General features: G+C 49.8%; 9 protein-coding genes across 9 annotated transcripts; 3 read left to right on the top strand and 6 right to left on the bottom strand.

The window, feature by feature from the left end:
- Positions 1-257: 257 nt before the first annotated feature.
- N7525_009311 (putative YT521-B-like splicing factor) lies at positions 258-2,226 on the bottom strand (the record flags this gene model as incomplete). Its single annotated transcript, XM_061214672.1, has 4 exons — positions 258-743; positions 801-1,411; positions 1,501-2,112; positions 2,169-2,226. 4 exons carry the CDS (start codon positions 2,224-2,226, stop codon positions 258-260), a joined length of 1,767 nt encoding a protein of 588 aa, XP_061069103.1.
- Positions 2,227-6,170: 3,944 nt separating this feature from the next.
- On the bottom strand, positions 6,171-9,788 carry N7525_009312 (putative ARF GTPase activator (Csx2); the record flags this gene model as incomplete). The annotated part of the gene is made up of 4 exons (XM_002563365.2): positions 9,701-9,788; positions 9,516-9,646; positions 7,606-9,455; positions 6,171-7,557 (listed from the first exon to the last, which is right to left on the bottom strand). The coding sequence occupies exons 1-4, from the start codon at positions 9,762-9,764 to the stop codon at positions 6,171-6,173; spliced, it is 3,432 nt and encodes a 1,143-aa protein (XP_002563411.1). The 5' UTR covers positions 9,765-9,788.
- A 567-nt stretch (positions 9,789-10,355) lies between these two features.
- On the bottom strand, positions 10,356-12,248 carry N7525_009313 (C2 domain protein; the record flags this gene model as incomplete). The annotated part of the gene is made up of 2 exons (XM_002563366.2): positions 10,356-11,424; positions 11,479-12,248. 2 exons carry the CDS (start codon positions 12,246-12,248, stop codon positions 10,356-10,358), a joined length of 1,839 nt encoding a protein of 612 aa, XP_002563412.2.
- Positions 12,249-12,734: 486 nt separating this feature from the next.
- Positions 12,735-15,621, bottom strand: N7525_009314 (DNA repair protein RAD16; the record flags this gene model as incomplete). The annotated part of the gene is made up of 2 exons (XM_002563367.2): positions 12,735-14,690; positions 14,743-15,621. 2 exons carry the CDS (start codon positions 15,619-15,621, stop codon positions 12,735-12,737), a joined length of 2,835 nt encoding a protein of 944 aa, XP_002563413.1.
- A 33-nt stretch (positions 15,622-15,654) lies between these two features.
- Positions 15,655-18,333, top strand: rad7 (uncharacterized protein; the record flags this gene model as incomplete). Its single annotated transcript, XM_061214673.1, has 5 exons — positions 15,655-15,662; positions 16,410-16,437; positions 16,486-17,028; positions 17,088-17,253; positions 17,306-18,333. 5 exons carry the CDS (start codon positions 15,655-15,657, stop codon positions 18,331-18,333), a joined length of 1,773 nt encoding a protein of 590 aa, XP_061069104.1.
- Positions 18,334-18,771: 438 nt separating this feature from the next.
- N7525_009316 (pirin family protein) lies at positions 18,772-19,890 on the bottom strand (the record flags this gene model as incomplete). The annotated part of the gene is made up of 1 exon (XM_002563369.2): positions 18,772-19,890. One exon carries the CDS (start codon positions 19,888-19,890, stop codon positions 18,772-18,774), a length of 1,119 nt encoding a protein of 372 aa, XP_002563415.2.
- An 816-nt stretch (positions 19,891-20,706) lies between these two features.
- On the top strand, positions 20,707-22,257 carry N7525_009317 (PRKCSH domain-containing protein; the record flags this gene model as incomplete). The annotated part of the gene is made up of 2 exons (XM_002563370.2): positions 20,707-20,820; positions 20,881-22,257. The coding sequence occupies 2 exons, from the start codon at positions 20,707-20,709 to the stop codon at positions 22,255-22,257; spliced, it is 1,491 nt and encodes a 496-aa protein (XP_002563416.2).
- Positions 22,258-23,098: 841 nt separating this feature from the next.
- On the top strand, positions 23,099-26,602 carry N7525_009318 (cytoskeletal protein-binding protein SLA1; the record flags this gene model as incomplete). Its single annotated transcript, XM_002563371.2, has 3 exons — positions 23,099-23,296; positions 23,371-26,518; positions 26,577-26,602. The coding sequence occupies 3 exons, from the start codon at positions 23,099-23,101 to the stop codon at positions 26,600-26,602; spliced, it is 3,372 nt and encodes a 1,123-aa protein (XP_002563417.1).
- Positions 26,603-27,368: 766 nt separating this feature from the next.
- Positions 27,369-27,644, bottom strand: N7525_009319 (Cytochrome P450; the record flags this gene model as incomplete). The annotated part of the gene is made up of 1 exon (XM_061214674.1): positions 27,369-27,644. One exon carries the CDS (start codon positions 27,642-27,644, stop codon positions 27,369-27,371), a length of 276 nt encoding a protein of 91 aa, XP_061069105.1.
- Between the last annotated feature and the right edge of the window lie 191 nt (positions 27,645-27,835).

A 27,835-nucleotide genomic window follows, 5' to 3' on the forward strand; every position in this document is an offset into this window, starting at 1 on the left:
CTTCATATATAACAGTAAAATAGTCCGGTTTACAGAAAGGGGGGGTATCAGAATGAACGCTAATCCCTGCAGAAAGAAAACAAAAAGAGGGGAAAAGCATTGTTCAAATAAAATCAAATATGGACGTACATCGTGTATTTCTCGTTTCCCATAAAAAGTGTTGTTGGTCCATGGAAGGGATCTCCGTCAATGTCTTTATAGGGCTATTGATAACAGAGTAGATCATCCCCAAACATCAGGATAGCCAACTCAAGGCATCAAGGCAAGTGAAACAACTGAATCAGTTTACGGCCAATCGTCGGCTCGATTTCAGTGCCGTCACGAGCGATTTTGATTTCTCGATTCGCATTCCAGGGGTTACGGAGGCCACGGGTGCGTTGAAAGGGCACCCGCTCCGTCGAAATCCATTGAATGCGGAACGGTTTACCAAAGGTTTGACCTTCCTCCGGATTCTCGGGCTCGGCGCTCTTCTCGCTGGCGTCGTCGTTCTCATCCTCCGACGACTCAACTTCCCAGAAGATAGTTCCCCGAACTGAATCATCAATGATTCGGCCTTGCGGCGCTGTCGAGGTCGCCGCTGTGAGGGTCACGTCGAGCTCGTCGGGCCCGGGTGGGGGTTCGGGCCGGGATGGCATCTCCAAGGCGAGCTCTTCATCGTCGCTGATCGGCGACATCATACGTGCGTATCCAAAATACTCGCCAGATTTGTTGGCGGAGAAAATTAGATAGACGTAATCAGTGGTCTGGGCAAAGGTCAATCTCGGGTTATTACTGTATGATGTGCATAAGTCTATACTCACCTCAAAAGCCTGATTCATCGCCGCCTCGTTGTGAGACTGCGTAGCCCAGATGCCACTTTGCTTGCTCAGCTCGAGATCCTCCACCGTCAAGCTTTTGACAATAAAGTACCGATCTACCAGCCGGGCCGGGGGCGGATCGTTCCCCGTGACAGGCGCTGCCGAGCCGAGCTCCGGTGCAATTGAATCGCCCTCACCCGGGTCCGCAGGTGTAGCAGTAGCCGTAGCCGTAGGGATTTCCTCCAAGCGTAGTGGGAGATTATTCACGGAACCTGCCACACCTACAGATCCAGACCCCGGAGCAGTGGAACTCTTTCGCAATCGGCAGACAACCCGCACGCCCTGAAATCGAGACTCGTGGAATCTCGCCAACGCCGCGGCACAGGCGGCAGCCGACTTGTAGTTCACGAATGCACAATTACTCTTGGAGATCAGGAACACACTCTCGATGTCGTTTGTTGCATCTTGTGAGAAGTGATCCTTGAGATCTACGACATTGGCTCCTGGGGGAAGATTTCCAACCCACAGCGCATGGCCGGATTGCTTTGGCTTTCGGGGTGGTCCTCGTGGGGTACTCGGAGCGGTCGGAGTTGGCTGCGACGGGGAACTATTGTCTTTAGATGAGTTCCAGGTTAGTAACGGTTCCAAAGTGAGAGGGGTTTGAAAGGAAAAGGAAAAAGAAAGAAAAGAAAAGAAAGCTCACCGGAGAGGAGCGGCTGGGGTTTGGGCTGCGCTAATTTCATGGGATTCGATCCATCCACGATGGTCTTTGAAACGTCGTATTCCAGATCCACCCGTTTGTCTTCTTTGTGCAAAGGGCCTGGTTTGGGTGGTGAGCTCGTGTTAGTACGGACTGGAGATGCAGCCTGGGGGATTTGGCCGGTAGGAGTTACTCCATAAGGGACACCGTATGGCGAATGAGGGTAATAGCCATATGGAGATATTTGCCCGGGACTGAAGTTTTGTATGTTTTGCATGTTCTGCATAGTCTGCATCTGGGTTCCATGTGGCTGGTAATGAGTCCCATGTTGAGGGCCCGGATACTGAGGGATCGCATATGGCGGATAAACTGGGTAAGGCATGCCGTACATGCCTCCGGGGTTGTGTCCATACGGAGCCATGGGCATTGGATACATCGTGCCTTGCCCTTGGACTGCTGGGTATTGATGCATTGGCTGATGAGTATAGCCTTGTGAATGATGGCCTGGGAGGGAGTATCCCATGCCCATGTTTAAGGGAGAAGTGGCGGTCCCATATCGAGCTTCTGCGAAGCTGGGATGGTGTCTGACATTGGGAGGCGCTGAAGCAGGTGCACCTGCGAAAAGATCTAGTCAACAACAGTTTGGGCAGATTTTGAAAAGACGGACTAACCCTGTTCTGATGTCGGGGCTGTCCCGTCGGCTGTCTTGTCTTCAGGAACATTGCCCATGGGGGCCGTTGATGAAGTTTTCCAATTGCAAGTTGAAATTGAAACTACAAATCCTTTAGTGTCTGTAAAAGAATAGACACATTCTTACTCGACATATTCCTTACCTATAAGTCAAGTAGCCCGAGGCCACTTTCTATGAGAAATCCCACAGACGCAAGTAAGACTTCCCCAAAAGAAACCGATAGAAATGAAAGGAACAGAAAGGAACAGAAAGGGACAGAACAGAAGTAGAAGAGGGGCAAAGGTCAGATCCAGAAGAAGAAAAAGCTCAAGCTATACAAGTCAGTCTGGATCGAAAGGAAATATGAAGAGAAAGTGTGTGTGTGTGCTGATGGTAGGAAATTGAAAGGGGAGAAAAAGAGAAAAACCCCCCAAACACGCACTAACCCCCCCTCCTCCCAGGCCATAAACCCCCCAAGCTCACAAAAACCAAGGTGGGACAATAAGATATACAATATATGAGGGATTCTACCGTACAGAAATGTGGGATTAGGCACAAGAGATAGGGGGGAAGCTTAAAGGCAGACAGCAGACAGGAGCTAAGATATCAGAGGAAGTGCTAGTAAAGCCGAGAAATACCAGATCAGGTATGAGAATACGAAATCATCAACATACCTAGTACTTTTTGTGTTGTGTTACTTCTAGACAAGGGGGGTGGAAATGAGAGAGCAAAAGACCGAGAGGTGAGGGCATGGGAACAATCGTGTGAAATAGGAGATAGATAGATAGAAGTAGGGCAGGAAAAAGAAAGGAGCCCAAAGGGAAAAAGGGAAGTTGACGATGTTGAAGACTCGAATGGGGGGGGAATTGAAATCAACTCTCTTGGCAGGTGTGGTTATGTCAATGGCTTATAACGTATGGAGTACCTACCTTAGGTGGGTACCTACCTAGGTAGGTATATATTGAAGATGAATTATATCAAAAAGAACCTTGGAAATAAGAAAATAAGGGTATATTGTCTATCATATATACAGCATTTAGAGCATTTATAGCGACTCGAAATAATCGAATGGCTCTACATCCACATCAGATAAGAGGATTATACCCGGAAAACATACAACATATCACGCAGACTAAACATTTTTTCTCTTTCCTCTTTTTCTTTTCTTTTCTTTTCTTTTCTTTTTTTTTTTGGCGTTCTGTGATGGGAACCCAGGCGGGGCTATTGCAATTGGGGTGTATATTATGTTGGGGGGGAAAAAGGGAAAAAGAGAGAGGAGCCTCTTTGAGCCTGGACCAAGTCAGAAGCAACAAACAGGTTTGTCACAGGGGAAAAAAGGGTCAAAGCAGAAAAGCAGAAAAGCAGAAAAGCAAAATGAGACACGGCCAATGCCAACGTACATATGGAAGCTGTACAACGGTACAACGGTCTGTATATGATACGTAATGACATGTCCGCAAGAGGAAAGTAAAGACCGAGTCTGGGTACACTCCCACTAGGCTCGATCATTCCATGATAATGGATGGTTCCAAACCTTTCCCAAGGGAAGACGTGGATACCGTACAATGTTGTATATTGTACTTCAGTATTCCGAGCTCATGCCGATTCCAGGGGCGAAAGGGACATGTGCTACTGTATAGCATGAGCATTGCCTGATCCTAGGCACTAGGAAAGCCTCGGCGATATATTGTGTACTTTGGACTCCGTAGGCAAGGTAGCATTGACCTCTGGCCTCTGGCTGTTTCATAGTATATGTCGTGGATACGTACTGTTAGGGGATCGAATGGAGGGAGAAAAGTAAGACATAAACCCATCAAATGGTAGGGTATTCCGTACTCTGTACAACATATATCCTCCCAGAATGACCCAGTAGAGAAAAAAAAGGGAATAAAAGTGACCGAAAGGAGCCAATTGGAAAAAGGAATCAACACAGAAAACGGGCGAAAAGGGTGAAGAGGGACCAAAAAGGACCAAAAGGAGACCAAAAGGAGAAAAAAGGACCAAAAATGAAGTCGGGCGGGATCCACTCGGTTTCTCCGGCATCTCAGCCCAGCCAATCAGAGGGCATCAAGCACTACGGGGATACTAGGTAAATAGGTTGTATATATCTCTCCTATTTAGCCTATTTAAAAAAAGAAAAGTACTCTGGTCTCATTGGCAATAGCATGTGTTTTTATGTTGTACATACAATACACTATGGAAAAAATGAAAGTCATATATATAAGGTCCACTGCAATATGACTGAGTGGGATAACCGGAGAATGCCACGTTCCTACTCTATACATCGATATACGGCTCATAGTACCATAGAGATAATAAATTAAGTACGGCTCAGCTGTGCCTTCATTTATTAGGTAGCATATATATCTTGTACAAGGCATACATACCATACGCTGAAGGTATACAGAGTAGAGAGATAGTCTGTTATAGTCACTTTTATTGGCCGTCAACTCCCGGACTATTTCTCCGAACCAGACTATCTAGGTACACTCATATAACATAACGTATACGGAGTACCGTACATTGCATCTTGCATATCCAACGAATCCACTCTCAATATTCCCCTGTCACCTATATCCTTTGGTACTATCTCATCCTCTATGAAGTATACTTCAATTGGACTATAATCAGGGGGAGTTCCCGAGAATGATGGATAGGAATAGGCAACCTAACTATCTACGATCTACAATATGTACAATATAGTACAATTTAGTTCCAATGATATGCATTGACAACAGTGGCCACTATGTTGTACGCACATTGTAAGATTTTCATATCTCAAAATATTCCACTGCCTTCTATGCATAAGAAACCGACCAAGTCTGTCATTTCTTCTCGAAGTGTCTTGACCAGAGACGCCACATATCCATGGATGGATACCTTAGGCGTCACTATGGATTCCCTGACGTCATGGGTACTCCGCACATCTCCACTGACTTGTTGTCGATTTGAGACTCGAATCCTAACTCCACGGTGGATGTCATGGGGCTTGGACAGGAAGCGAATCACTATATACCAACATGTGAACTGGTCCCTATACCACTACTACAATATGACCGCAATCACGGGATCAGCAGGGATCCGCATCTCCATCTCCATTGTTGCTTCGTATACAATTGATCGACCCTTCACAGCCACCTACGTCTCCATATCTCCATATCCATATCGTAAGCCGAGATACTTCTATTTTCATCTAGCAAACTGCAGGTCTTACCATCCCCGGCCACCGCTAGACGCCACAGCCCCACGGCTTTGCAGTTCTAGCTCGATGATCGTTGGGAGTATCGTCAGCTGCTGGGGTCAGTGGGGAGCCGTGGGCCACCGTTAGGTAACTTCGTTTCTGACAAAAGACGGTATCCAGCATGGAGAGTATCAGTGGCTTGTACTGTGTAGATTAGATATTTTGATATGGGAAAGTGGATGGCGAGGTGAGGCGAAGAAAAGGAAGCATGTGTATGCCGATCACTTATGTATGTTGTAGGTAGATGTTCTGAGAATCTCATGCTTGAATGGTGACAATTGATTGCTGCGATAATAGATTCTCCCTCAAAGCTCGATAAGTACAAGTCACCCAGAACGGATACACCAGAGCACAACTACACATGGTATAAAACAAATCATCAGAACACCGGGCAAAGGCAACAGACCCGACCCATATTTGAATTTGTCCTAGAAGACAATAAACCGTGAAAGTGGAAGAATAACCATCCAAAAGCAGGATCGACATGCCAGTACCAAGAATTGACACAGAAGAAGTGGAAAGAGAGAAAGAGACCACCGCCTGGCCCTCATAGGAAGTCAGAGCCAAAGAGCGAATAGAAAATATTCTTGACAAGAAACAGAAAGCAAAGAGCGGAAAGAAAACAAGAAAAAAAAAGTAGTCATCAGAGGGGAATTTTCATACGGAATCTCATTAAACACTGATATAATTACGATTAACGGGCGGCGCGGCGGATGTGCTAGACGGGGAATATAGACAAGATGAAGCGCGGGAGGAAGCCCCTTATCGATCAATTCCAAGTGAAGCCACTTTTCCCGCAAAACGGGCGCCAGCGCTTCCTCTTTTGGAGAGCTTCTCTCTATCCTTGTCTCTGCTTTCTGCGAGAGTTGGAGTGTTTGACGAAGAGGAAGCTTCCTTGCTGCGGATAGTTGGGAGCGAGCCCAGGGTATCGTTCGCGGAGGACTTTCCGCCTAGCGGCGGCGGAGGCACGCTGAAGCCGGAATTCCGGGCGGTCCGTTGGCTGAGGTAGAGCTTGGCTGCGGGGGAGAGAGGGATGGAAGGGGGTTGTGGCGGGATCTCGGCACCGTTTTGGACTAGCAGCTCGGCGATAGGGAACGGGATAGCTTTTGCGCTAGACCTGGCGGCGAGAGTGGTCGGTGGGGCGCCTGGGGACGCTGGATCGGCCGCGGCGAGGGCAAGGAAGGTCGCGTGAGTGTTGCGGGAGCGATCGGTTATGTTTACGTTGCCACGCAGGGCGAGGCCGTAGAGGACGCCTTGAATGTCGTTCTGTTTGATTGATGCGAGGAGCGTTTCATCAGGCGTCGCGAAGCGAGAACGTGGCGAAGGCAGATTCTCAACGTAGGCTCGATCTACATATTTCGCGGTGATGAATTTCAACCGCTGCTCTCGTGTGGAACTTGCGCTCGGCTTGAGAGTTTGATCCAGGGTCGCCTCCCAAATCATATTGCTGACGCGGTTGCCAATCTGCAGGAGAATCTCGACGATATCGTTCGAGAAGGAATGTACATCCAATGTGAGAGAACGGATTTTGGATATATGCGTGCCCAGGGAGCGGTGGATCCCACTACATTCAATGCAGAGAATGATTCCGAGGTTGATGGACACCCATTCAACCTTGGACGATGATCCACAATCAGCACACCAGTTGTTGCCTTGGTCCGCATCCCGTACGACCTGCAGAAGTTTTGCAGGATTCTCTTCAAAGCTGTTGCTATCAGGACGGACATAGCCCGGGCGCGCACCGACTGTTGTTCGGCGAGTGACACCAGCGTTGCTGCCTGAGCTAGAGGACGAATAGGAGTGGTGGCCAGACACAGACGAGCTTTTCCCCGTTAAAACGGAACCAATATCTCGACTGGTCGGCGTGTCATTCCTAGATGCGGAGGCAGGTGGAGTCCCCTGGCCTTCGACCGCACTCTGCAGCGCGTTGTTGATAGATCTGATCCAATTGGACATGTCCTCCTCGGATGTGGCTTGGTAAATACGTTTGAACTGGGGCGTGATAACTTCGAAACAGAACCGTCGCTCCGCGTTTCGAGCTTCACGGACGGACGCCATGCGCAGATCGATGGGGTCCATGTGCAGATCCAGTTTTTGTTTCCAGTTGCTATACTCGGATAATTTTCCTTGATCCAGGACAATCCAAAACCTGACAAAATTAGAAGTTGGCCAACTATTCGTGCGCTTGTAAACTTACTTGTGCCATGCCTGTTTGTTGATCCCCTTTGGGTCGATGTGAGATCCCGGACGGGATAGTGCCCACAGGAGGCCTTCTTTCCGCTGTTGGCCGCTGGTTCGATCAGATCCAAGACTGTTCTGCTCCTCGAGATCTCGGATACCCTTGAAGCGATTCTGGCCCGCATTGCCAACCACTGTCGAGTTTGATGCAGGTGAACTGATCCCTGCGGCTGATGTAACCGATCCTGCATTTGGTTGAGACGAAATCGATGAGGTGTTGCTAATGACTCCTCGAAGCTGGGAGCCTGTGCTATCGGCCCTACCAAGCTCAACCTCTGTAGAAGGTCCACCGTTGGCAGTTCCAGGAGGAATGGTAGGTACACTCGTCGTACCGACCACTGCATCTGGCTCAAGATATGGGTTACTGCCATTTTCCAGAGCCCGGCGCTTCTCTTCGCGCTCTGTGCGCTGGAATTGGAACTCTTTGTCGGCCTGGTCCACCTCGTGAATTAAGGCATCCAGTTGAGGGGTCATTCCTTCAACCTTTTTGGCGGCCGACAGGAAACTCTTGGCCTGGCAACTTGCATACTTGGTGAGATGTGAGAGAACCTCTTGCTCTTTGCGACCTCCGTGGAGATCTTGCATAAATGAGGAGTAATCAAATCGCCTCAGTTCGAAATTCCGCCGCTTGGCTTGATACTTTGAATCACTCTCGGCACGCTTCTTCTCTTTCAGCGAATCCTGTCGCTGGCCCAAATACCGACTGACATATGCGTAATAGTCACGGCTCTCTTCATCCCAGTCCTTCTTTTTGGCTTCTGCTTGTTTAATGTCGTTATTATATAGCTTGACCAGAGGATCAATCACGAGTTTCTGAAGTTGCACTGTGTTGAGCTGCTCGTAGTTCAAGATCTGCCGAGCGATCTTCTCGAAGTAATGATCCAACGCAGGCTGAATAGCGTTTGCATTGGACGTGGACGCATCGTTCAACGAAGTTAGGAACGCCTCCATGGCCTCATTGCAGTTGGCTTGTGCTAGCTGCGCGCTCTCGGCTTTCTTGAGCACCTTTTTTATTTTGCTTCGCATGTTGCTTGTCTTCGACTCTAGCGCTTTCATGGTCGCCCGGAACAAGGGTCCATCTTCCACTCCGCTCATCTCATCGCCTGCCCGTGAATGTGGGAGGTCCACCTTGGCTGGTGGTGGGGGAGGGGGCACGGACGGCGGAGGGGGCGGGAGAGTCTTCTCAACTGGCTCAGGCGGAACGGTGGAGGGATTCTGGTGGGTAGATTCGGCATCGCTATAGTGAGATACGACAGATTGAGTTGATGAAATACGAGAGCGCGGGAAAACGGGTAACTCCAGGTTTGGCGATGAGATCTGAGGGCTCGGCAGAGGACGCATGGAATTGTGCACCCAAAAGGAAAAATGGGCGAGGGTGTTAAGACGGTTTGTTCTTTGGTCGTAGTCTAAGAAGCTGCAGCTGTTGCGCCAGCCGCCGCCCTTGTCCTCTGTTATCTTGGGAGGCTTCCATCTCCATGACCATTCGAACGACACGGACGGGGTGCCCTCGGTAGAGTAATCCCCAATCAACTGGACATTAGAGTTATTCTGAAGGTTAGGGTTCGCATGGAACTCTCTTGTGATCAGATTATCCAGTTCCTTCGAGTTGGATGCGTGAGCGAACGTGAGGCCCGTGAGACTGGTGTCTGCCACCTCGGGCATAGTCGTTGAGACACCATTGACAGAGTTCGGAGCATTTCCGGTCTGTGTCTGGCGAATGATAAAGGTGAAGTTGAAGACCAGCTCCTCGTCGTTCGACAGGCGCAGCATGAACGTCGGGATCGGAGCGGCGGATGGGGTTTCGGGGTCCTGTTTTGAGGGGTCTTGTCAGCTAGACGGCCCGATGCATCTAGGCTGTTGGGCGCGTACCTGAATATATTCGATCGGAGTATCGTCGCCGACATCGCGCTTGGCCACGAACCTCGCCGCAGGGAACGCGTTGGGGGATAGAGTCAAAAGACGACGTCGTGGGTTGCTTATCGTGACCGATGCGATCGAGACTATTGGAATTCCATCAGTATGTCGACAAGAGTTTCAGTGGACTTTTAACCTACAGCGATTCTGATCCTTGAAAAACAAGTTCCCCGCATCGTCGAGGCGGCTGGCAACATTCCCCATGATGGCAAGGGATCAGGTCACGGCGCGAGAAAGGGACCGAAGTAGCGGGACCAATTGGCCATCGACGGTCTGCGAACCTGCAGTCGGATGGCCTTTGTATTGCAGCTTGTAAAGGGACCGAGTAACCATTCAGTGGAGGTTGTTGTCTAAGGGATGTGAGAGAGCTCAAAAGGTCTGAAGGAGGGGGGGCGAAAGTGATCGGATAAAATGCGCAGGCAACCACCCCCATATAGTGTCGTTTAGTGTAAAGCTTCTTTTTTATTTTATTTTGTATGTTTAAATGTTTAGATAGTTAGAAGTATATAATTTAAATTATCTTCTTTGGGTCTTGTCTCAAAAGGGGTACATTTATAATACTTAAAAGACAACGTCTATGATATGTATGAACATAGCCTCACTTCCGATCAAAAAAAAATACTATAAATACATCAAATGTATCCTTCTTATTGTCAAATTTATATTAATAGAAGTGTACGAAAACAGCGAAAACAGCCTGGTATCAATAAGATCATTCGTGAACGTCGTGAGACTCGGTTCCAAACCAGTACGTGGTCCTCGAAACCCGAGAATAGAAGAGAAACAGAGAAACAGTCAAGTCACGAGTCGACTCGTCCCATGCCTAGGGTCAGTGGTGATCGCACCAGCCGAAACGGGGCGCTCACGGCTAGAGAAGTACCGATGCTTGTGCTTGTGGCCATCGGGCTTTTCATCCGCTTCTACCCACCGCATTACTTGTCCTCGTAAATCACGCATCTCGTGGACTCGTCGAGCAAGATCTCCTCGTTGCTTGGGTTGGCCACTGCGCTCGTTGAGCTCATCCTCGTCCGAGCTAGAGATTGACAGTGAAGACGCGCTGCTTTGCTGTAGGAACGTAATGACATTGCCTGCGTTCTTCTTGAATTCGCGCTGCTCGTCCTTCAGATTTCCCATTCGTTCCGCATCCGCCTGGCAGTCCAGAGTGGTGACATGAAGACCGGGGAAGTTGGAGGACATAAATTCCTGCAGGAGTGGTAGCTTCTCCGCATTGGGCCGGTAGGTTCCACTGTCATTATCAATAAAGAGTTCATAGTCCGCTGGATTGGTCGAGATAGGGATCCCTTCTTCGGTTCGGTCCAGATCCTCGCCCTCATTATGGCCCTCATCTTCCTCCACGGGAAATTCGTCCGTCGGCACTGTGCTCGAGGCTGCATTCTCTGCATTCTCTGCGCGCTCCGCGCGCCCTTCGGGGGAGTTACGGCGATGGCGATGCTTGCGCCGCCGAAGGAAGAATTCACCCGAGTACGCAATGTAGATGGATACATCACTGTGCATGGTGTGCTTGCTCAGCATATCGATGCCAAATTCTTTGCCAGTCTCGGTGAATCGGAATTGTCCGTCCAAGGTGAGCACGTAGGTGAAGATCCGCCCGCCCTGGCCATAGTGCGCAAAGTCCAAAAACTTCTGGGCGAGTTCACGGCAAGGCGTCTGGAAGGACCCATGCAAGGTAGTGCGATCGAAATTGTAAATGCGCTGGTGTTGATGATGGAGCGCTTTATGCAGGATACGCCCACGTAGACTCTGCGCCTGGAACATTCCCGCTACGAATGGCTTGAACTCTACATAGCGATGGTATAGCTCCGCAGGAATGGGGCCTGTGAGCTGCATCTGAATAGCTTGAAAACTATTGGGGGGTTAGTATATAAATGGGCCAGGGGGAACGGGAAGAAGGACACACTTGTAACGGCTAATGGACTTGCCACTGCCATCTTTGCTTTGAACCTGGTCTTTGATGCCAGCCAGCCGTCCGATCAGAGGAGAAAAATGCTTAAACCAATGGTTGGGACCAATGGTGTACATCTGACCCCCCTCCGTGCCAGGAGTCTTGCCGAGGCATTCGATACTGACCACCAACCAAGATTCCTTGCGATGACCAGTCGCAAACGCAGAGACATTAGTAAAGACGTAGACGCGCTTGCTCCCAAAGCGCTTTTTGACCTTGAAGGATTTTTCCTTGAAACCTGCCCAGTCCTCTGAGAGTGTAGGAACGTCGATGAAAGCGATTCCCAGCTTATCATCGTGGTCCGCGGGGTCCTCGTCCATGAGATGACATTTCAACTGGAATCCCGAAGCGGGGACGTTTGCGACGATCCATTCGCATTCCCACTTGGGGTTCATGTCCTTGCGTACGGTCGGGGTGCGGAAGCGCATGTCCGGGTCTTGCTTGTGGCGCGTCGGTAGGGCGACTACCATATGCGCGGAGATATAGGGATCGGAGGAGAAACTGCCAAAGTCCGCGACAGGCAGGTCCTCTGCGCGATGGAAAGTAATCTTGAGAGTGTAGCCTGGTGGGGCATGGGGAATGGGAGTGGCATCGAAGCCTCCGGCAGGCTTTGACTCTTCATTCATAGTGACCCGGTGATGTATCTTGTCAGCCTTCTCCACGAATTTGGGGCCATATTTGTCGATGGGACGGACAGGCAATGACCGGGGTTGGGAGTCGTCCATGGCCGTAGAACAAATCTCCCGGGGGATAAATATAAGTAAAACTAAGTAAGAATAGCCATATTCAAGGAAGAAAAGTTGGGAATCCACCGCAAGCTTTTCAGCCTTACAAATGGAAGTACCGTAAGACCTCCTCCCTATAGGGAAAGATGAGCGCAGGCAACAGAGATTATATCGCCAAGACTTTCCTAGAGAGGTACCATGACCTCATTGGACTCCATCTTGTGCCTTTTTTTTCAGGGGCACTTTTGTATATACAACATAGTTATTTTATTTGTATTTATTATGTTGTACCTTGTAGTGGGATGTTCAATTTTCATCTATTAAGTTAACTTTATAACATAGCGAAGAAAAAATACTACATAGTACACATAGAGAACGAATCGGTCATAAGGTCATGGGGATCATAGGAGGGGAAGAAAAAGCCTTGCGTAAAGACCTCGGGACAAATGTGGCGTATTGCAGATCAATATGGAGATCATTGGTTCTTTAGGTTCCTCGGAAGAGGAACTGCATATCTTCTGGGGTCAGCTTTTCCAATGCTGCCGCCTGATCTTTATTTAGGGTACCCCGGATGAGGTTGGCTTTCTTCTCCTGAAGTTGAATGATTCGTGATTCGACCGAGTCCTCAATACAGAGTCGGGTGACTACACAAGGCCGCTGCTGGCCGATTCGGTGGCTGCGGTCGGCACTTTGCCATTCCGCCGCGGGATTCCACCATGGGTCAATGATGAAAACTCGGGATGCTTCCGTCAGGTTGAGTGCCACGCCACCGGCCTTGAGAGAGACTAAGAAAACCTCCACGTCGGCCTTAGTCATGAAATATTCAATGGACTTTTGCCGCTGTGCTGGGGTCATCGATCCATCCAACATAACGGTATTGAACCCGGCATGGCGGAGCCGCCACTCGACCAGTTGTAGCATGGATGTGAACTGGGAGAAGATGATGGATTTAGGGGTATGGCTTTTGCTTCGCTCCTGGAAGAGTTCGTAGAGGAGCATCTCAATTTTCGTGGACGAAGTCCAACTCTCCATGGAGATGCGGTTGATAATGGAATTCTTCTTCACAGCCTCTTCGTATTCTGCAAGAGTTGGTTGTTCCAAATCAATGGAAAGAGCGATATGGCACCGTGGGCAGTCAACATGCTTGCTATCATCCTGGAAAGACTGAATATAGTCCTTGGCGCATTGACGACAGAATTCATGACGGCACTGGGACCGAATGGCATCTTCGGCGGGCTCATCACAGACGCAACACACAGCAACGTTAAACCCTGCTTGTGCTTTTTTCTTCAAAATGAGATCGGGATGGTTTGCAACTTGGCGCATCTGCATAATCAATCCGAAGATGTTGGCATAGTTGTTCAACATGACACCCTCGCTGACATAGGTATCGAATTTCCTTGTCGAGTTCGTCATAATGCTGCGTGAGAAATCTTGCTCGATTTCACCGAAAAATTCATTGTGCAACGTGATACGTTTAGCTGGGAGCTCCATGGACTTTGTATGCTGTTGCTTCATCCGGCGGAGCATGATATGATCAGTTATGAGACGGAGCTTGTCGAGACCGTCTTTGCGTTGTTTTTGAGTTTTCCCCTCGATGATGGGGTTAAGAATCTCCTTGTTGAAGATCGAAATGTGCATAAACCCAGTGTGAGAGCACTCGGTACAACGTCCCTCTTTAGTCGAGGTCCACTGGAGTTGTTCGCAATCGCACTGCTTACAGAAGTAGCATGCGAATGGCTTGACTTGTAGAAAGCGTAGAAGGGAGAAGAACTCTCCGATCCGGTTCTGTACGGGTGTGCCAGATAGGCACCACTTGTAATTAGCCTCCAAGGCAAAACATGCCCTGGCAACACCCGTGGTACGCGATTTGATACTATGTGCCTCGTCAAGAACCAGGCGGTGATAGTGGACTGCGTGAATGACGCTGTCTGCTTTGACCATCGTTTCACCGCGCGAGAAGCCTTTCTCCTGCTTGCGGTAAATGGATTCGAGACTTGCATAGGAAATCATGATGACATCGTATTTACGAATTTCAGCCGGAGTCAACCTTTTGACTTTCGCGTCGGAATTGTGATAGACCAAGACTTTCAGCTTGCCATCCGTGTATTCCTTGATTTCGGATACCCACTGCATCAAAGCGACCGGTGGCACGATGACGAGAGTCGGGTCAGGCTGGGGGAAATCGGACATGATGAGTGAAACTGCTTGAATGGTCTTTCCCATGCCCATCTCATCGCCCAGCAGACCACCCTTGTATTGGGTCTTTTCCTGAGCTATCATCCAGTTTAAGCCCTCCAGTTGGAATGGCTTGAGTTTGCGAGTTATGGACACAGGTTGCTTGGCTTCCTTTGGCTGGATAATCGGCTGCGCTTTGAGCACATCCCACATTGTACCAATTGTGGGATGTTTATTCACAAGGTTCTTTCGGTCTCTTTCCGCCTAGGTGGTGGTCAGTCATATAGAAGTACGTATGAGGAAGAACCCGACTTACACGACGAGCTTTCCGATGCTCTTCCCAGGTTGGGGGCAGATCTGCTTCAGAGTCGTGAATATCGTCAAGGAGGCCTTCCCCAAGAGGACTGGGAGATCTGCCTTCTAGTGGATCCTCCGAGGTATCCGAATGAAGCAACTCTGGTGGTTCGGAGCTCAACGGAGACACCGGTCTAGAACCCGAGTCCGAGGCGTGTTCATCAATGAATTTGTCCACGGGCAAACGCTGTTCTGTTGTCGAGAGTGGGTACTCGTATTCGTCCATTTGAAGGGCATGGGCAAGAGCGGAATCGGAAGCCTCAAGATCAGCACCCGTAGGCCGTTTCGCCGTCCTTTTTTTGAAGGCATGGGCTAGTGGAACATCAGAGGCATCACCATCATCCTCAGCCAAAACAGCCGCGGATCGTTTTCTTCCTCTTTGGTGAGATGCTAGGGATAATGCGGTCGATTGCAGTTCCTTAACGCGATCAGCGGCATTGATACGCGCCGAAGTCTTGGTCGCAATCTTGGTGCCAGGTTCAGTAACTGCAGCACTAACGCTAGTAGCTGGGGTACTGTATCCCGTGGACCTCCCAAGCGAACTCCGAGAATTGGAGTCACTGGAAGATTCATTTTTCACGGGCACGACCACTGCAAGTCCGCCTGAAGCAGAATTGTCTGGTGCCACCGAGTCCGATAGACTGACATAGTCATCCTCATCTGCCTCGGAATCTTGGATTACACGAGTGCGAGATCGAGAAAGGGATGACCCACCGACTCTCAGAGGTCCCGATCGACTTGATCGACGGAGGGGGGATGAATTCCTCAATGAAGTCTCGCTGAATTGTGAATCGTCGTCTGAATCAGGGATTGTGGTTCTGGGTCTCAGATTATGCCTCATATTGAAACCGAGCAGATGTAGAGAGGTGACGGAATGCCAGGGTTGGCAGGGGGGGGGGATGTGATAGGCTATAAAGATGGATTTTATTAGCCAGGTTTGAAAAATATATAAGTGACATAGGGGGGATGTACCTAGAAAAGCGCGACTTCACTTGTTTGTATTATGAATATGCGGCTTGCTAGAAGAAGACAGATAGGATGAAAAGAGGTGAAAAGTAGAGATGAAAATCAAATGAGATGAGAAAAAGTAGGGAAACCTTGGAAGAGATGAGATGAGGATGAAGTCGGAGGCAGCTGGTGCCTGAACCAGAAATTTTCCTCGGTATCTCCCGATTTCCCTTCTCAGTTTCTCTTCTTTCTTTTTCTTTTCTGAGTGGCGAATATTCATCTTCATCTTCATTATCAAGAGGACTCTCTTGATCTCTTCTGTGTATTCTCCCCCATTATCCCCCTTATGCCCCTTATCCCCCGTGTCTTATCTCAGATAAGACCGCGTTAAGTGAAACGCGAAATTGCCACGGGTCCAGTGACTCGGGGGTCCAGACCGTCTTTGAGGCTCAACTTGACAATTCTTCAAATATGTGAGTAGTCCTATATCCTATACTATCCTATACTATCCTATACTATCCTATACTATAATATATTCAAACTAACCCAAAAAAAAAAAAAAAAAGGACAGGAAGGAGACAGGCAAGACAACCAAGACAGTCAACTCGGCCTCAGGGCATTCGGGGCCCGTACGTTTTGCTTCCCTTCGCTTTATCACTCAGAGACTAACTACAACTCTAGGCGTTCTGCCTTGACTGACTATCTTGCTGTATGTTGATATTTCTCTACGTAGTGTGACTTGGCTAACTAGTCACAGTCGAATAATATCTCAGCCCAACAAATCCGCGATGATTGGGACCGCCGACAAGCTGAGGCACTGCGTCAGCCTGACCAAGCTGAACAAGAGTCATCCAATGCTGCTGAAGAATCTAGGTCTCCATCGGTCTTGGAGTCACCAGAGGACCCGGTCAAAAAGCGCAAGCGCCAGCAAGCCATTGCAAGGATAAAAAATAGTAAGGAATTTGCTAAGCGCAAGGCTCGCTTTAATGGTGATTATGATGATGAGGACGATGACGACGACCTTGCGCTACAAATCCACGAAGAAAAGAACCGACCGAAACCGGGTCAGCTGGCCAACTGTGAGATCTGCGACAAGCGTTTCACAGTGACTCCCTACAGCAAGGCCGGTTCAAATGGAGGCTTGCTTTGCATTGATTGCTCTAAGAAGCAAAAGGCCGATGAGAAGAAGCCCCCAGCCAAGAAACGTGGCCCTGGGATTGGACGCCGTCAGAATCAAGCTAATCTACTTGATGGGTTGACTCCTCATGGTACTCAGAGCCTGCTGGAAACCTGCATCAAGGTATGTCCATGGCATTTAAACCCTGGGACTTTGATCACGGAGTGCTAATCGTTTTCTAGAAAGTGGCGGATTATATCCATGATATTGAGGACTTCGGAGATTTGCCTCCGTCATTGCTGTTACGTCTCGGTCAGATCTTGTCCAGAAGGCGGGCCGTGACCTCACGAACTTTAGATCTGTTCTTACGACCTAAATATACATCCATCGACCTGTTCGACTGTGCTAGTAAGTCAGGGTTATTTCCCCCTCGTCGAAAGAAAATCTAACCAGTAGTTAGAACTCGGCACGGATGATTACCACAAGATCCTGGCTTCCATGCCTCGTCTAACAAGGGTCAACCTTCGGTTTACCACTCCATTGAAGGACCCGATTTTCCACTATATGATGGAGCGTGATATGGAGATCAAAGATCTTCATCTGGATGGACCAAACCTTGTGACCGATGCCTGTTGGCGCCAACTTTTCATGAAACTTGGTCATCGTTTCCTGAGTCTCAAACTGTGGAACCTGGATTCTGCCTTTGATAACGAGACTGCTCGAGTGATGTGCCTTCATTGTCCCAATCTTCAGCGACTGAAACTGAAGTTTTTACACAAACTCGACAATGACATGCTTGAAGGAATTTCGACGCTCAAGTCCCTTCAGCATTTGTCGCTGCGTTTTCTGGATGAGACCGAGACTCAGACTGAGCCTCTCCTTAAAATCATCGCTAGCATTGGTCCCCAGCTGGAGACCCTCTCTCTGGAGGAATTCTACCTTGCCGATGATCGACTCCTACAGCATATCCATGAACATTGCCGTCATCTGACCAAGCTTCGTCTTACCCTCAACTCGACCTTCACCGATAAAGGTTTGGCCGCGTTCTTCACAGACTGGTCTAATCCGGCCCTTACCTATGTGGACATGAACTCCCTGCGGGACGTGGACATGACGAATCCCGCCGGTCCGGAGGAGCCTATTGGGCTTGCATCCGACGGCTTCGTTGCGCTTATGGAACATTCGGGCTCGAAGATCCAACACCTGAACATCGCATCCTGCCGTCACATTTCATACAAAGCGTTCGAACAGGTTTTCGCAGAAGGCAAAATGTATCCCAACCTCAAATATCTTGATATTTCCTTTAGCACCGTCATGGACGACTACCTTGCGCGGTGCATCTTCCGGTGCTGTCCGGCTCTTCAGAGACTGGTCGTCTTTGCTTGCTTCAAGATTCGCGACGTCCACATCCCCAGGGGACTTGCTCTGGTCGGTACCGTGGGAGCGACCATCAAAATTGACGGAATCACGCAGACCGAGACGATTTGAGTGATGCTACGGTGGACAGAACATTTCTCTCACGTAGTTTATAGCGATATTGCGACCTGAGCATATGGATGTGCCTAGATGTTGAAAAGAAAAAGAAAAAGCAGGTAAAACCTGGTTTCGTTTACAGCGGCCTCTGTCCTTGACAACGTAGGACCTCAATAACCTGGTCGACTTAGCACAGTATAATACCAATCCCCTATACTTTTAGATCTCTTTTCCTTCTTGACGTTGTAGCCAGAAGAATAAGCGCGGCGGAAAGCAGAGTTTCCACACAACGACTTTTCCATGGAAAATACGTGATATGAGGTATACCGGTTGCTCGGAACTCGCCGAATTATTCATATAAAGCACTTCATTCATGTATATTTACGCCAAACACCATAATACATGTGACAATAACCCATATAACTCAAGAATATGCAAACCAATCCATGGTATTTACCCCATTCGCTTGCCAATCTCGCTCTGCCAGTTCCGAGTCCTCTCGAATCCATTAGAGGCAGTCTGGTAGTCGAGCATCGCTTGGTAAACTTCTTCCTGTGTGTTCAGCACAAAGGGCCCATACTGAACAACCTTCTGGTCCAGCGGCTGGCCAGCCACAAGGAAGATGCGGGCCTCCTTGTCGGCGTTATCCGGGACAGAGAGTTCAACGAAGTCACCCGTCTGCTCGAATTGGACGTTTGTGAATTCCTTCACAATACGAGTGGAGTCATTCGAGCCAAACACAGTCTCACCAGCCAAAGTGTAGGCAAACGAGTTCCATCCCTGTGGCAGTGGCTGTGAGATACGACCACCAGGCTTGATGGTGATATCCAAGATCCAGACAGGGGTGTAGGCCAAGTCGCGCACGGAGTCAACACCGTGCGATTGGCCCGAGATGACCTTAATCTGGACGCGGCCCTCATCGACCGTGGCAAGGGGAATCTCCTCGGCGCGCAGATCACGGTAACGAGGCTCACAGAACTTCAGCTTCTGGGGCAGATCGACCCACAACTGCATACCGACATTGGGGCTACCGTCCGGGTTCTCGTGGGGCATCTCAGCGTGCATGATGCCGCGACCTGCGGTCATGAATTGCAGATCGCCGGCTCCAATGGTGCCCTTGTTACCGGCAAAGTCTTCGTGGTCAACACCACCGGACAGCAAATAGGTGATGGTCTCCTGACCGCGGTGGGGGTGGTCCGGGAAGCCGGCACCCTTACCGATGGTGAAGTGGTCGAGCATAAGGAAGGGGCTGAAGTTGCGGAGCTTTGCGGTTCCAATGGAGCGGCGCACACGAGCACCTGCGCCTTCTGCTTGCTCAATGGCGAGGAATGCCTGTCGGATTGCGCGAGGAACGGACATGTCTGTGATGGGGAAGACTGTGGGAGTCGGGATTTTCAAGTTAAGGTGGTTTGTCTGATTGGCAATGCTTTTTGTCCGAAGGTACTGTGACAGACTAGGAGCTTGTTGCTGGGTGAATGTCAGGAAAGAGTCTTTGAGAGAGTCTTTGATAGAAGGGTTATAGGCAAGGAAGATTGCTGTGATGCAAATTAAAAGTGGCAGAAGTAGTTTCATGGACGGAATGATGGCTATTTATATGTGAAGGAAGCGATTGAAAAGAGTAGAAGGTTCTTGGGAAAGAAATATTGTCAGCGTTAGTCAATCTCTCATAAATACTTCCGTACTCTTTGTAGTGTCCTGCCCAGGTACGGGGTAGTCATTCAATGCTTTGCAAGACATCAGTCAGCCCCAGTCCGACCAATGAACTGGCTTGGCTTTATTACCAACATCCCCGTCAGCAGCCACTAATCAAAGAGCTAACCAGATATGGTTAGCGCTGATACCTGATAAATGAGGTACTAATGCTGAGTTAAGCACTTCAAATCAGGTGACCGGGAAATTTGGGATCTATAAGCTATAAGTAATTCTGTGGGTATAAGATGGATATACTCATGTTACATAATTTGATTACAATGGTCTGAGTACCTACCTAGGTACTGGGTATCCATATAGAAAAAGGACCATTATATGTATCTGCTTCCATGTGTTCCCATCGGGATATCGGGACAAGATACTCCGTACTCCGTAGTACACAGTGCATTAGGCGTTATCAGATAAGGCCACGGAGCAGCTGCCGCTCTCCATTGCCCAAACCTGGCATGCGAGGACTACCTACTGTGTAGGCACTTCATTCATTCCAGCCTTGGACTCGTATGCTTCTATCTTGATATACATACACTGATACCCATATGCGGTTGATTCACATGACATACCCTTACCATTGCTGAACTGAAGCTTCTTGCGACAAGCGCCTTTCGCGGGGAAGCTTCAGGATACCTGACTCCACAACACCCAGACTCAACTGTGTTATAATCTGATCTGCTCAAAGAGATGGGTCACTCAGCAAAGCTGTCGCCGTGGCTGGTGCTGGCCTGTGCTGTGTCCAGTGCGTGGGCAAATAAAAAGCCGTTCAACATTAATGACGATATTCTGGCTTATCCCCAGGTACGTTGGATATATCTTACACCGATTTGAAGCAGATCTAACGTTGGATATTTGTCGAAGTACCAAGTGACATTCCCTGAGGAGTATGTGCTTGAATCCCACGCCGAAGCATTGCTCCGGTCCCAGGCCAGCCCCAGCGCCAATGATCAGAACAATCCCCAAGTCTACATGGGCAAGGCTAAAGCAGACTCCACCGACCGGCCCGAGGATGTGAATCTATCTTCATTCACCTACGAAGAAATGATACTCGAGGACCGGCGACTCCTCTGCCAGATCCCACGTGTAACAAACGACGACCATAATACAACGAACAAGGAAAATAGCAAGGTTGAGGAGCAGAAGGAACTAGCTCGGGCAACAGATCGTGGTCTGGAACTCCTACGTGAAATGGAAGGGAAATGCATGTACTATTTCTCTGGCTGGTGGTCCTACTCCTTCTGTTATCAGAAGCAGATCAAGCAGTTCCATGCGCTCCCCGCTGGCCGTGGTATCCCGAACTACCCGCCCATTGAAGACCCCCAGACACATTCCTTCGTCTTAGGAAGATTTATCGGCGGCAAAGGCGAGGAAGAGAAACAATCTGCCAAAACAGATGTGGCAGAGCTTCACACAAAGGGTGGCTCCCGTTACTTGGTCCAGCACCTGCGTGGCGGGACCAAGTGTGATCTGACAGGACGGGAGCGCAAGGTTGAAGTGCAGTTCCATTGCCACCCACAATCGACAGATCACATCGGTTGGATCAAGGAACTCACCACGTGCTCTTACCTTATGGTCATCTATACCCCTCGTCTATGTGACGACGTCGCTTTCCTGCCACCACGGCAGGATGAGATACACACTATCGAGTGCCGTGAAATTCTGATGCCTGATGAAGTCACTGAGTGGGAAGCTATCAAAGAATGGTACACGACCAGCCAACTTCCCGATGCTGCTACAGACGCGGATGCTGATATCGCCCAATCCGAACTTCCGATTATTGGAGGAATTGAAGTTGGAGGCCGTAAACTTGTTGGTATGGAAGGCAAGATAATCGAAAAAGGACGTGTGGCATCCGCAGGCGAGGAGCGAGTGGAGGTGGTTGCGAAACGTGAGAATGGCGAGGTCCGGAAAATGTCAAAGCAGATTCTGAAAAAGTACGATATCGACCCGGAGAAACTGGAAGAGATGAAGAATCTACTGGAAGAGCAAGCAGAAGGCAAGGACTGGACACTGGAAGTCGTGGAAAGCAACGGGATGATCAAGTTCCAAGGCGTCCTTGAAGAAGACGAGGAAGACACTTGGAACGACAAGCCGTCAGAGAAAATACACGAAACCAAGGTGTCTGAAACCTCTGGCCAAAAGCCAAAACAGGAAACAGAGTCGGCCGAAAAGAAAAAGCACTCGAACAAGCCCGAGAAGAGCGAGGGTAGCGAGGAGACCTTTAAAGATGAACTATGATAGTGTATACTAGATCTTGTATATTTTGATATTTTCTTCAAGCCTGATATGAACGATATCGAGTTTCTCCTGCATTGGCAGCTAGTAAAGCGTTACTGGCCCACGCACCTTGTACGTTGGTTTTACTATAAAAGGCTACATGCTCCGTACACATTCTAAACTTGGTATGTTGTAGTACATTTGGTGGATATCTATACGCGTCCTATCCTAATTTTATAGACGGCTTTAGTGTAGTAAACGTTTTAAGGCCAGATACAGTCAATTTAACTGCAATCTCGCACATCTCTAGCGCTAATATGCCAATCAAGCTAGGATCAAAAAACGGTATACTCTTGCCCATAGACATCTGCCCTTGCGGAGAGCCGAGTGCGCTCTGGATTGAAAAGGGCATAATTTGCCGGAGAATCCAAATAACTAAAATAGAGTAATGACAAGAAAAGAAAAGAAGGCCAAAAAAAAAAAAAGAGGCCAAAGAATTCAGTTGGAGAGAATGTCAAAAACCACAGAGCATAAGGCAACGTGACTGTAAACTCCCTATCGCCTTGGCCCACTTTCCCGCCTCTCCCTAATCCAACCTATTTCCCTCCTCTTTCCCCCCTCTCATTTCCCTTGCGTCTAGACCTTTTATCTACCTCCGCATTCGACATCTCATCCGCATTTCGATTTACCCCTGCTCCGCGCACGAAAGAAGCGCCAAGGCTGAGCATCGGCCAGCGCCGCCAATTACGGTCTCCCCCCGACTACATCACTGCGAAATCTAGAGCTGGCACGTTGACAGGCTGCCATTTGCAGCAGACCGTCATAATTGATCGGTGCCGTGGTACCTCGAGTTGTTTCCAATATGGGTTTCGTCGGTGTCTACTCGGCTGTGTACGACTACCAGCCACAGGGAGCGGGTGAACTTGATATTCGCGAGGGCGACCTCCTCTACATCTTGGAAAAGAATACGGATGATGACTGGTGGAGGGCGAAAAAGAAGGCTGGGCGGGAGGATGAGGACGAACCTGAAGGCCTAGTCCCCAATAACTATGTCGAAGAGGTGAGTCTCCGCAGATCGAATGAACCGGCGCGAGCCTCGCTGCATGAACAATTGCTGATACTAGATGAAATAAGGCGCAACCATCGCATAGAGCTACAGCCCTCTTCGACTATACGCGACAGACTGACGAGGAGGTTTCTTTCTCAGAAGATGCCGAGCTGATGGTGTACGACACCTCGGATCCAGATTGGACGTTGGTTGGAACCAACTCGGAGTATGGATTTGCGCCGTCGAATTACATCGAAATCATCGGGGATGCCTCCGCTGCAACGACTGCCCCTCCTCTACCTTCTGTTCAAGCCGAGCCTGCCGCGCCGACGCTTCCGCAGCGGCCGACGCAGACTGCCCCGGAAGAATCCGAGACATCGCCCGCCGGCTCTCCAGTTGATATGTCTCACAATCCCGCTGCTGCTGCGATTGCCAGCATCATCCACAAGCAGCATGCCCCTGCGGAAGCACCTACCGAGACGACTAGAGACGAGCCCCCGCCACCCAATCTTCCGGTTCGGCCATCGTACGATCAAGCAGAGGATCGTGAGGATTCTCCGCCACCCAACCTGCCGCGTCGACCACCTTCGGAACATGTCTCTCCGCCTATAGAACATTACTCGCCTGACCCAACCCCACCACCCCGTCCTCAGCAGGCGGCGCCTGCTATGGGTCGTGATGGGACACATGTCAAAGAATCTCCCCCTTACAACCGAGCAGGTGAAATGACGCCTCGGTCACCTTCTGGCTATCATATCTACAACATCAATGAGATGGTTGAAGTTATGGGCAAGAGAAAGAAGATGCCAACTACATTGGGAATCAACCTGGCGACTGGAATCATCTTCATTTCTCCTGAAGGTGATGATCGGCAGAAAGAATGGAGCGCGGAGAAGCTCACTCATTACTCGATTGAAGGAAAACATGTCTTTGTTGATCTTGTCCGGCCTAGCAAGAGCATCGATTTCCACGCAGGTGCCAAAGACACTGCCCATGAGATTGCAGCGGCACTCGGCGAGATCGCTGGTGCCTACCGGGCAGAAGGATTGCGTGAGGTGATCGAGGCAGGAGAAGGTGGCGGTCAAAAGAAGGGGCAGATCCTGTATGACTTCATGGCGCAAGGCGATGATGAAGTTACAGTAGCTGTGGGGGACGAGGTCATTGTCCTTGATGATACCAAGTCCGAAGAGTGGTGGATGGTGCGGCGATTGAAGAACAACAAGGAGGGTGTTGTCCCCAGTAGCTACGTTGAAATCACAGGATTGGTACCGAAGGCGCCGCCAATGCCTAGCGAACCAGGCCTGTCGACTGTGGAAAAGAACCGTATGGAGGAGATGAGGCTGTCCAAACTTGCAATGGGCAAGTCACGGACGGACTCGATGGATTCCTCTGACCGCCACAGCAAGAGAGACAGCAAAATCAAGTCGAAGCCTGATCCCACTAAAGTGCGAAAGTGGACGGATCGGACCAAGGACTTTACAGTGGAAGCCCAGTTCATAGGTCTCCAGGATGGTAAAATCCAGCTTCACAAGGTCAACGGTATCAAAATTGCCGTCCCTGTCTCGAAGATGTCTGTTGAAGATCTCGAGCATGTCGAAAAGATCGCCGGTGTCTCATTGGATGAGGACAAACCTCTTTCAAGTATCCGACCTCGGGTCGGCATTAACAAGGATCCCAAATCCGGGGCTTCCAAGTCCGGGGCTTCTGTACAACGTTCGGACTACGATTGGTTTGACTTCTTCCTTAAGGCTGGCGTTGGGCCACATCGCTGTGAACGATATGCACAGTCGTTTATCAAGGATTCCATGGACGAATCTGTGCTTCCTGACATTACATCTGACATCCTCCAGACTTTGGGTCTAAACCAGGGTGATACCTTGCGAGTGATGAAGGTTTTGGATGCCAAATACGGCCGTACCCCCGACAAGTCCAAGTCTCGAAACGTCAGTTTCGGCGGCGAGGAAGTCATTGGCAATGGTGAGGACGGAGGGCAAGGCGGTCTGTTTTCCGGGCCTGGTGGTGTGCTGCGCAACAACACTCGTAGGGGCAGACCAACACCGAACGTTCAAGCTGGAGAGGTTGATCCCAAAGCGTTCGGACAGGGAGACGAACCTAAGTCACCAGACAGCTCGGCGAGCCCACAACCCCCTGCGGCAGCTGAAAAGCCTGCTGCAGCCGGATTTGAAGATGATGCTTGGGAGGTGAAACAACCAAAACAGCCTGCTAGGCCATCTGCAGCCACCCCAACTCCGCCACCCGCGGCAGCTCAGGTCCCTCAGCCAACAGGGGCAATGGCGGATCTGACTTTGCTCCAAACTCCTTTGCAGCCGACCCCGGCTCAGCCTACTAGTCAGCCTACTACTCAACCTGCCCCGCCTATGCCTGCCCTACAGCCGCAGGCCACTGCTGTACAATCACCAGCTGTACAACAGCCTCAGCAAACAGGTGCTACTCCCAGTTTGTTTGCTCAAGTAGCACAAATAGGACAGCATCAACAAGGTTTCAGCCCTCAGCAGACTGGGTTCCAAGCACAGGCCAGGCAACGCCCTCAGGCCCCTCAGGCAGTTGGACAAAATTCACTTCTGCCTCCACCTCCGCCTCCACAGCGCCCACTGTCCGCGCCTCAGAATTTCTCGCAACAGCAAAACTCCTTTGGTCCTCCTCCATTGCAAGCTCAACTGACGGGCATTCCCCAGGCGGGTCCTCCTGTTGCTACTCCTGGCCAGAGTCTGAGCGAAATAAACCAGCAGCGTTACCAAGCTGCGATGCAGCCGCAAGCGACCGGATTTATGGGTCAAAACCAATACCAGAATGGTTTAATGCCGCAGCCCACAGCGTTTACTCCCCAGTCACAATTCGGTATCCAGCAGCAGCAGCAGCAGCAGCAGCCGTTTGGTGGCCAGATGGCCCCTCAACAAACTGGGTTCCAAGGACTTGGGCCGCAGCCCACAGGCTTTGGTGGATACGGACAATTCCAACAGCCAATGCAGACTGGTATTAACTCTGTCCTTCCTCCTCCACTGCAACCACAACCCACTGGTGCCAGTGGCTACGGCAACCAGTCCTACACATCTCCGCCCCCTGTGCCGCCAATTCCACAGCAACCAACAGCCACTCCTCTATCACCACAGAAGACCGGTCCGCCTCCCTCCGTCAGATTCGGTGTCAAGCCGGATGGTCCCAAGAAGCTTGAGCCACAGCCAACTGGACTCAGAGCCAATCTTTCCCAAGCCAGTAAGTGTTCTCTTGCCGCACAGGTGATTGAAGTACCAGGAACTAACCGAATCGACAGCCCCCACTAATCCGTTCGGCTTCTAATCCACTTCTGCGTTCGCCCATACTGGACTGGCGTATATAATTCCGGTTTCCTGCCTCCCTATGTTGCCCTGAAGTTTTTGCTCATTCTGAGGGTTTGGATGTTCTTTTCACATATCGCGGCTTGCCCTTTCGCACCAGTGCCCTTGGAATCGACACGTGTACATATCATGACCCTGGTCCCCGTTTTGACGCAGCGCGTATTGAAGCTCATGCCACGAATCCTCTTCCTCTTTTCCCCTTGCAAAAGCCTCTGCACTTAGCGAGCTATCCATCCATATTCCTGCTCTGTGACAGATGTTATTATGCCTCTCATGTCCTGCATTTTCCATTGTCTCTAGTTTACTGTCATATAAATCTGTCTATGGTGGATGCTTATTGTGTGGATTCCCTCTCTTTCTCCCCTTTCTTTTGTCGTTTGGATGTTACTTTATTTGCTCTTGTTTCTCTTCCTTGTTATCAGCTCATACATAATCCATGGAGTTGTTAGCAGTTAGCCTGATCTACTTACTTCATGACACTTCTAGGTACCACTACCCATATCTAACTCTTTCCTGTATCATGAACATGGGGCATATCGAGAATTCCCTCTTACCTCTCAGCCTCAGATAATGGATGCATGGGGTAGACATCAGATGCAAGATCCATGGAAGCATCAGCGACCCAACTCAGAAGGGGTTCGTTTTATTACTATTCGAGTATAAACACAGCCCGAATGTAACTTGCAGCTGGATCATACAAGCACCCGGAAACCCTAAAGCTAGGATATCTACATCACTGGATACCGGGGTTTCCCATACACGATGGCTATGGGATACAGCCCTGAGCCACGTAGCAAGTTCCCTCCATTCAAAGCTCCCAAAGTCAGTCTCCTAATCCGTGAATGTGGCCCCGACGGGGGCCAGCTGCTGTGAGCTTCTGCAGTGCCCAATGCAACGACCAGGCACGGCACGGCATAAGCGGCACCAATCGGACGGTAGCGGAAAGCCAACTCAGCCTCGTTGATAATTCGCTCGGAAAAGAAGGTCGACTCATCGGCAAGCATGGCGTTATCGGAATCGAGTGTACGGAGGGTAGTATTTAGAAGAAGTGCTAAAACAATGACCACAGTGTATGCTGCTTGGTGGCGCGCTCGTCGACCAAGGGCCGGAGATGTATGGCCGGCTGGTTCAGTAGGCTGGTCTAGCTACGGATAGATGTTCTGTGCATCTTCTAAAATTCACTGTCCTATCTGGA

Source organism: Penicillium rubens, assembly GCF_028828025.1.
Source record: "Penicillium rubens strain IBT 27055 chromosome Unknown utg000003l_segment0_segment0, whole genome shotgun sequence".
In the NCBI taxonomy this organism is placed as follows: domain Eukaryota; kingdom Fungi; phylum Ascomycota; class Eurotiomycetes; order Eurotiales; family Aspergillaceae; genus Penicillium; species Penicillium rubens.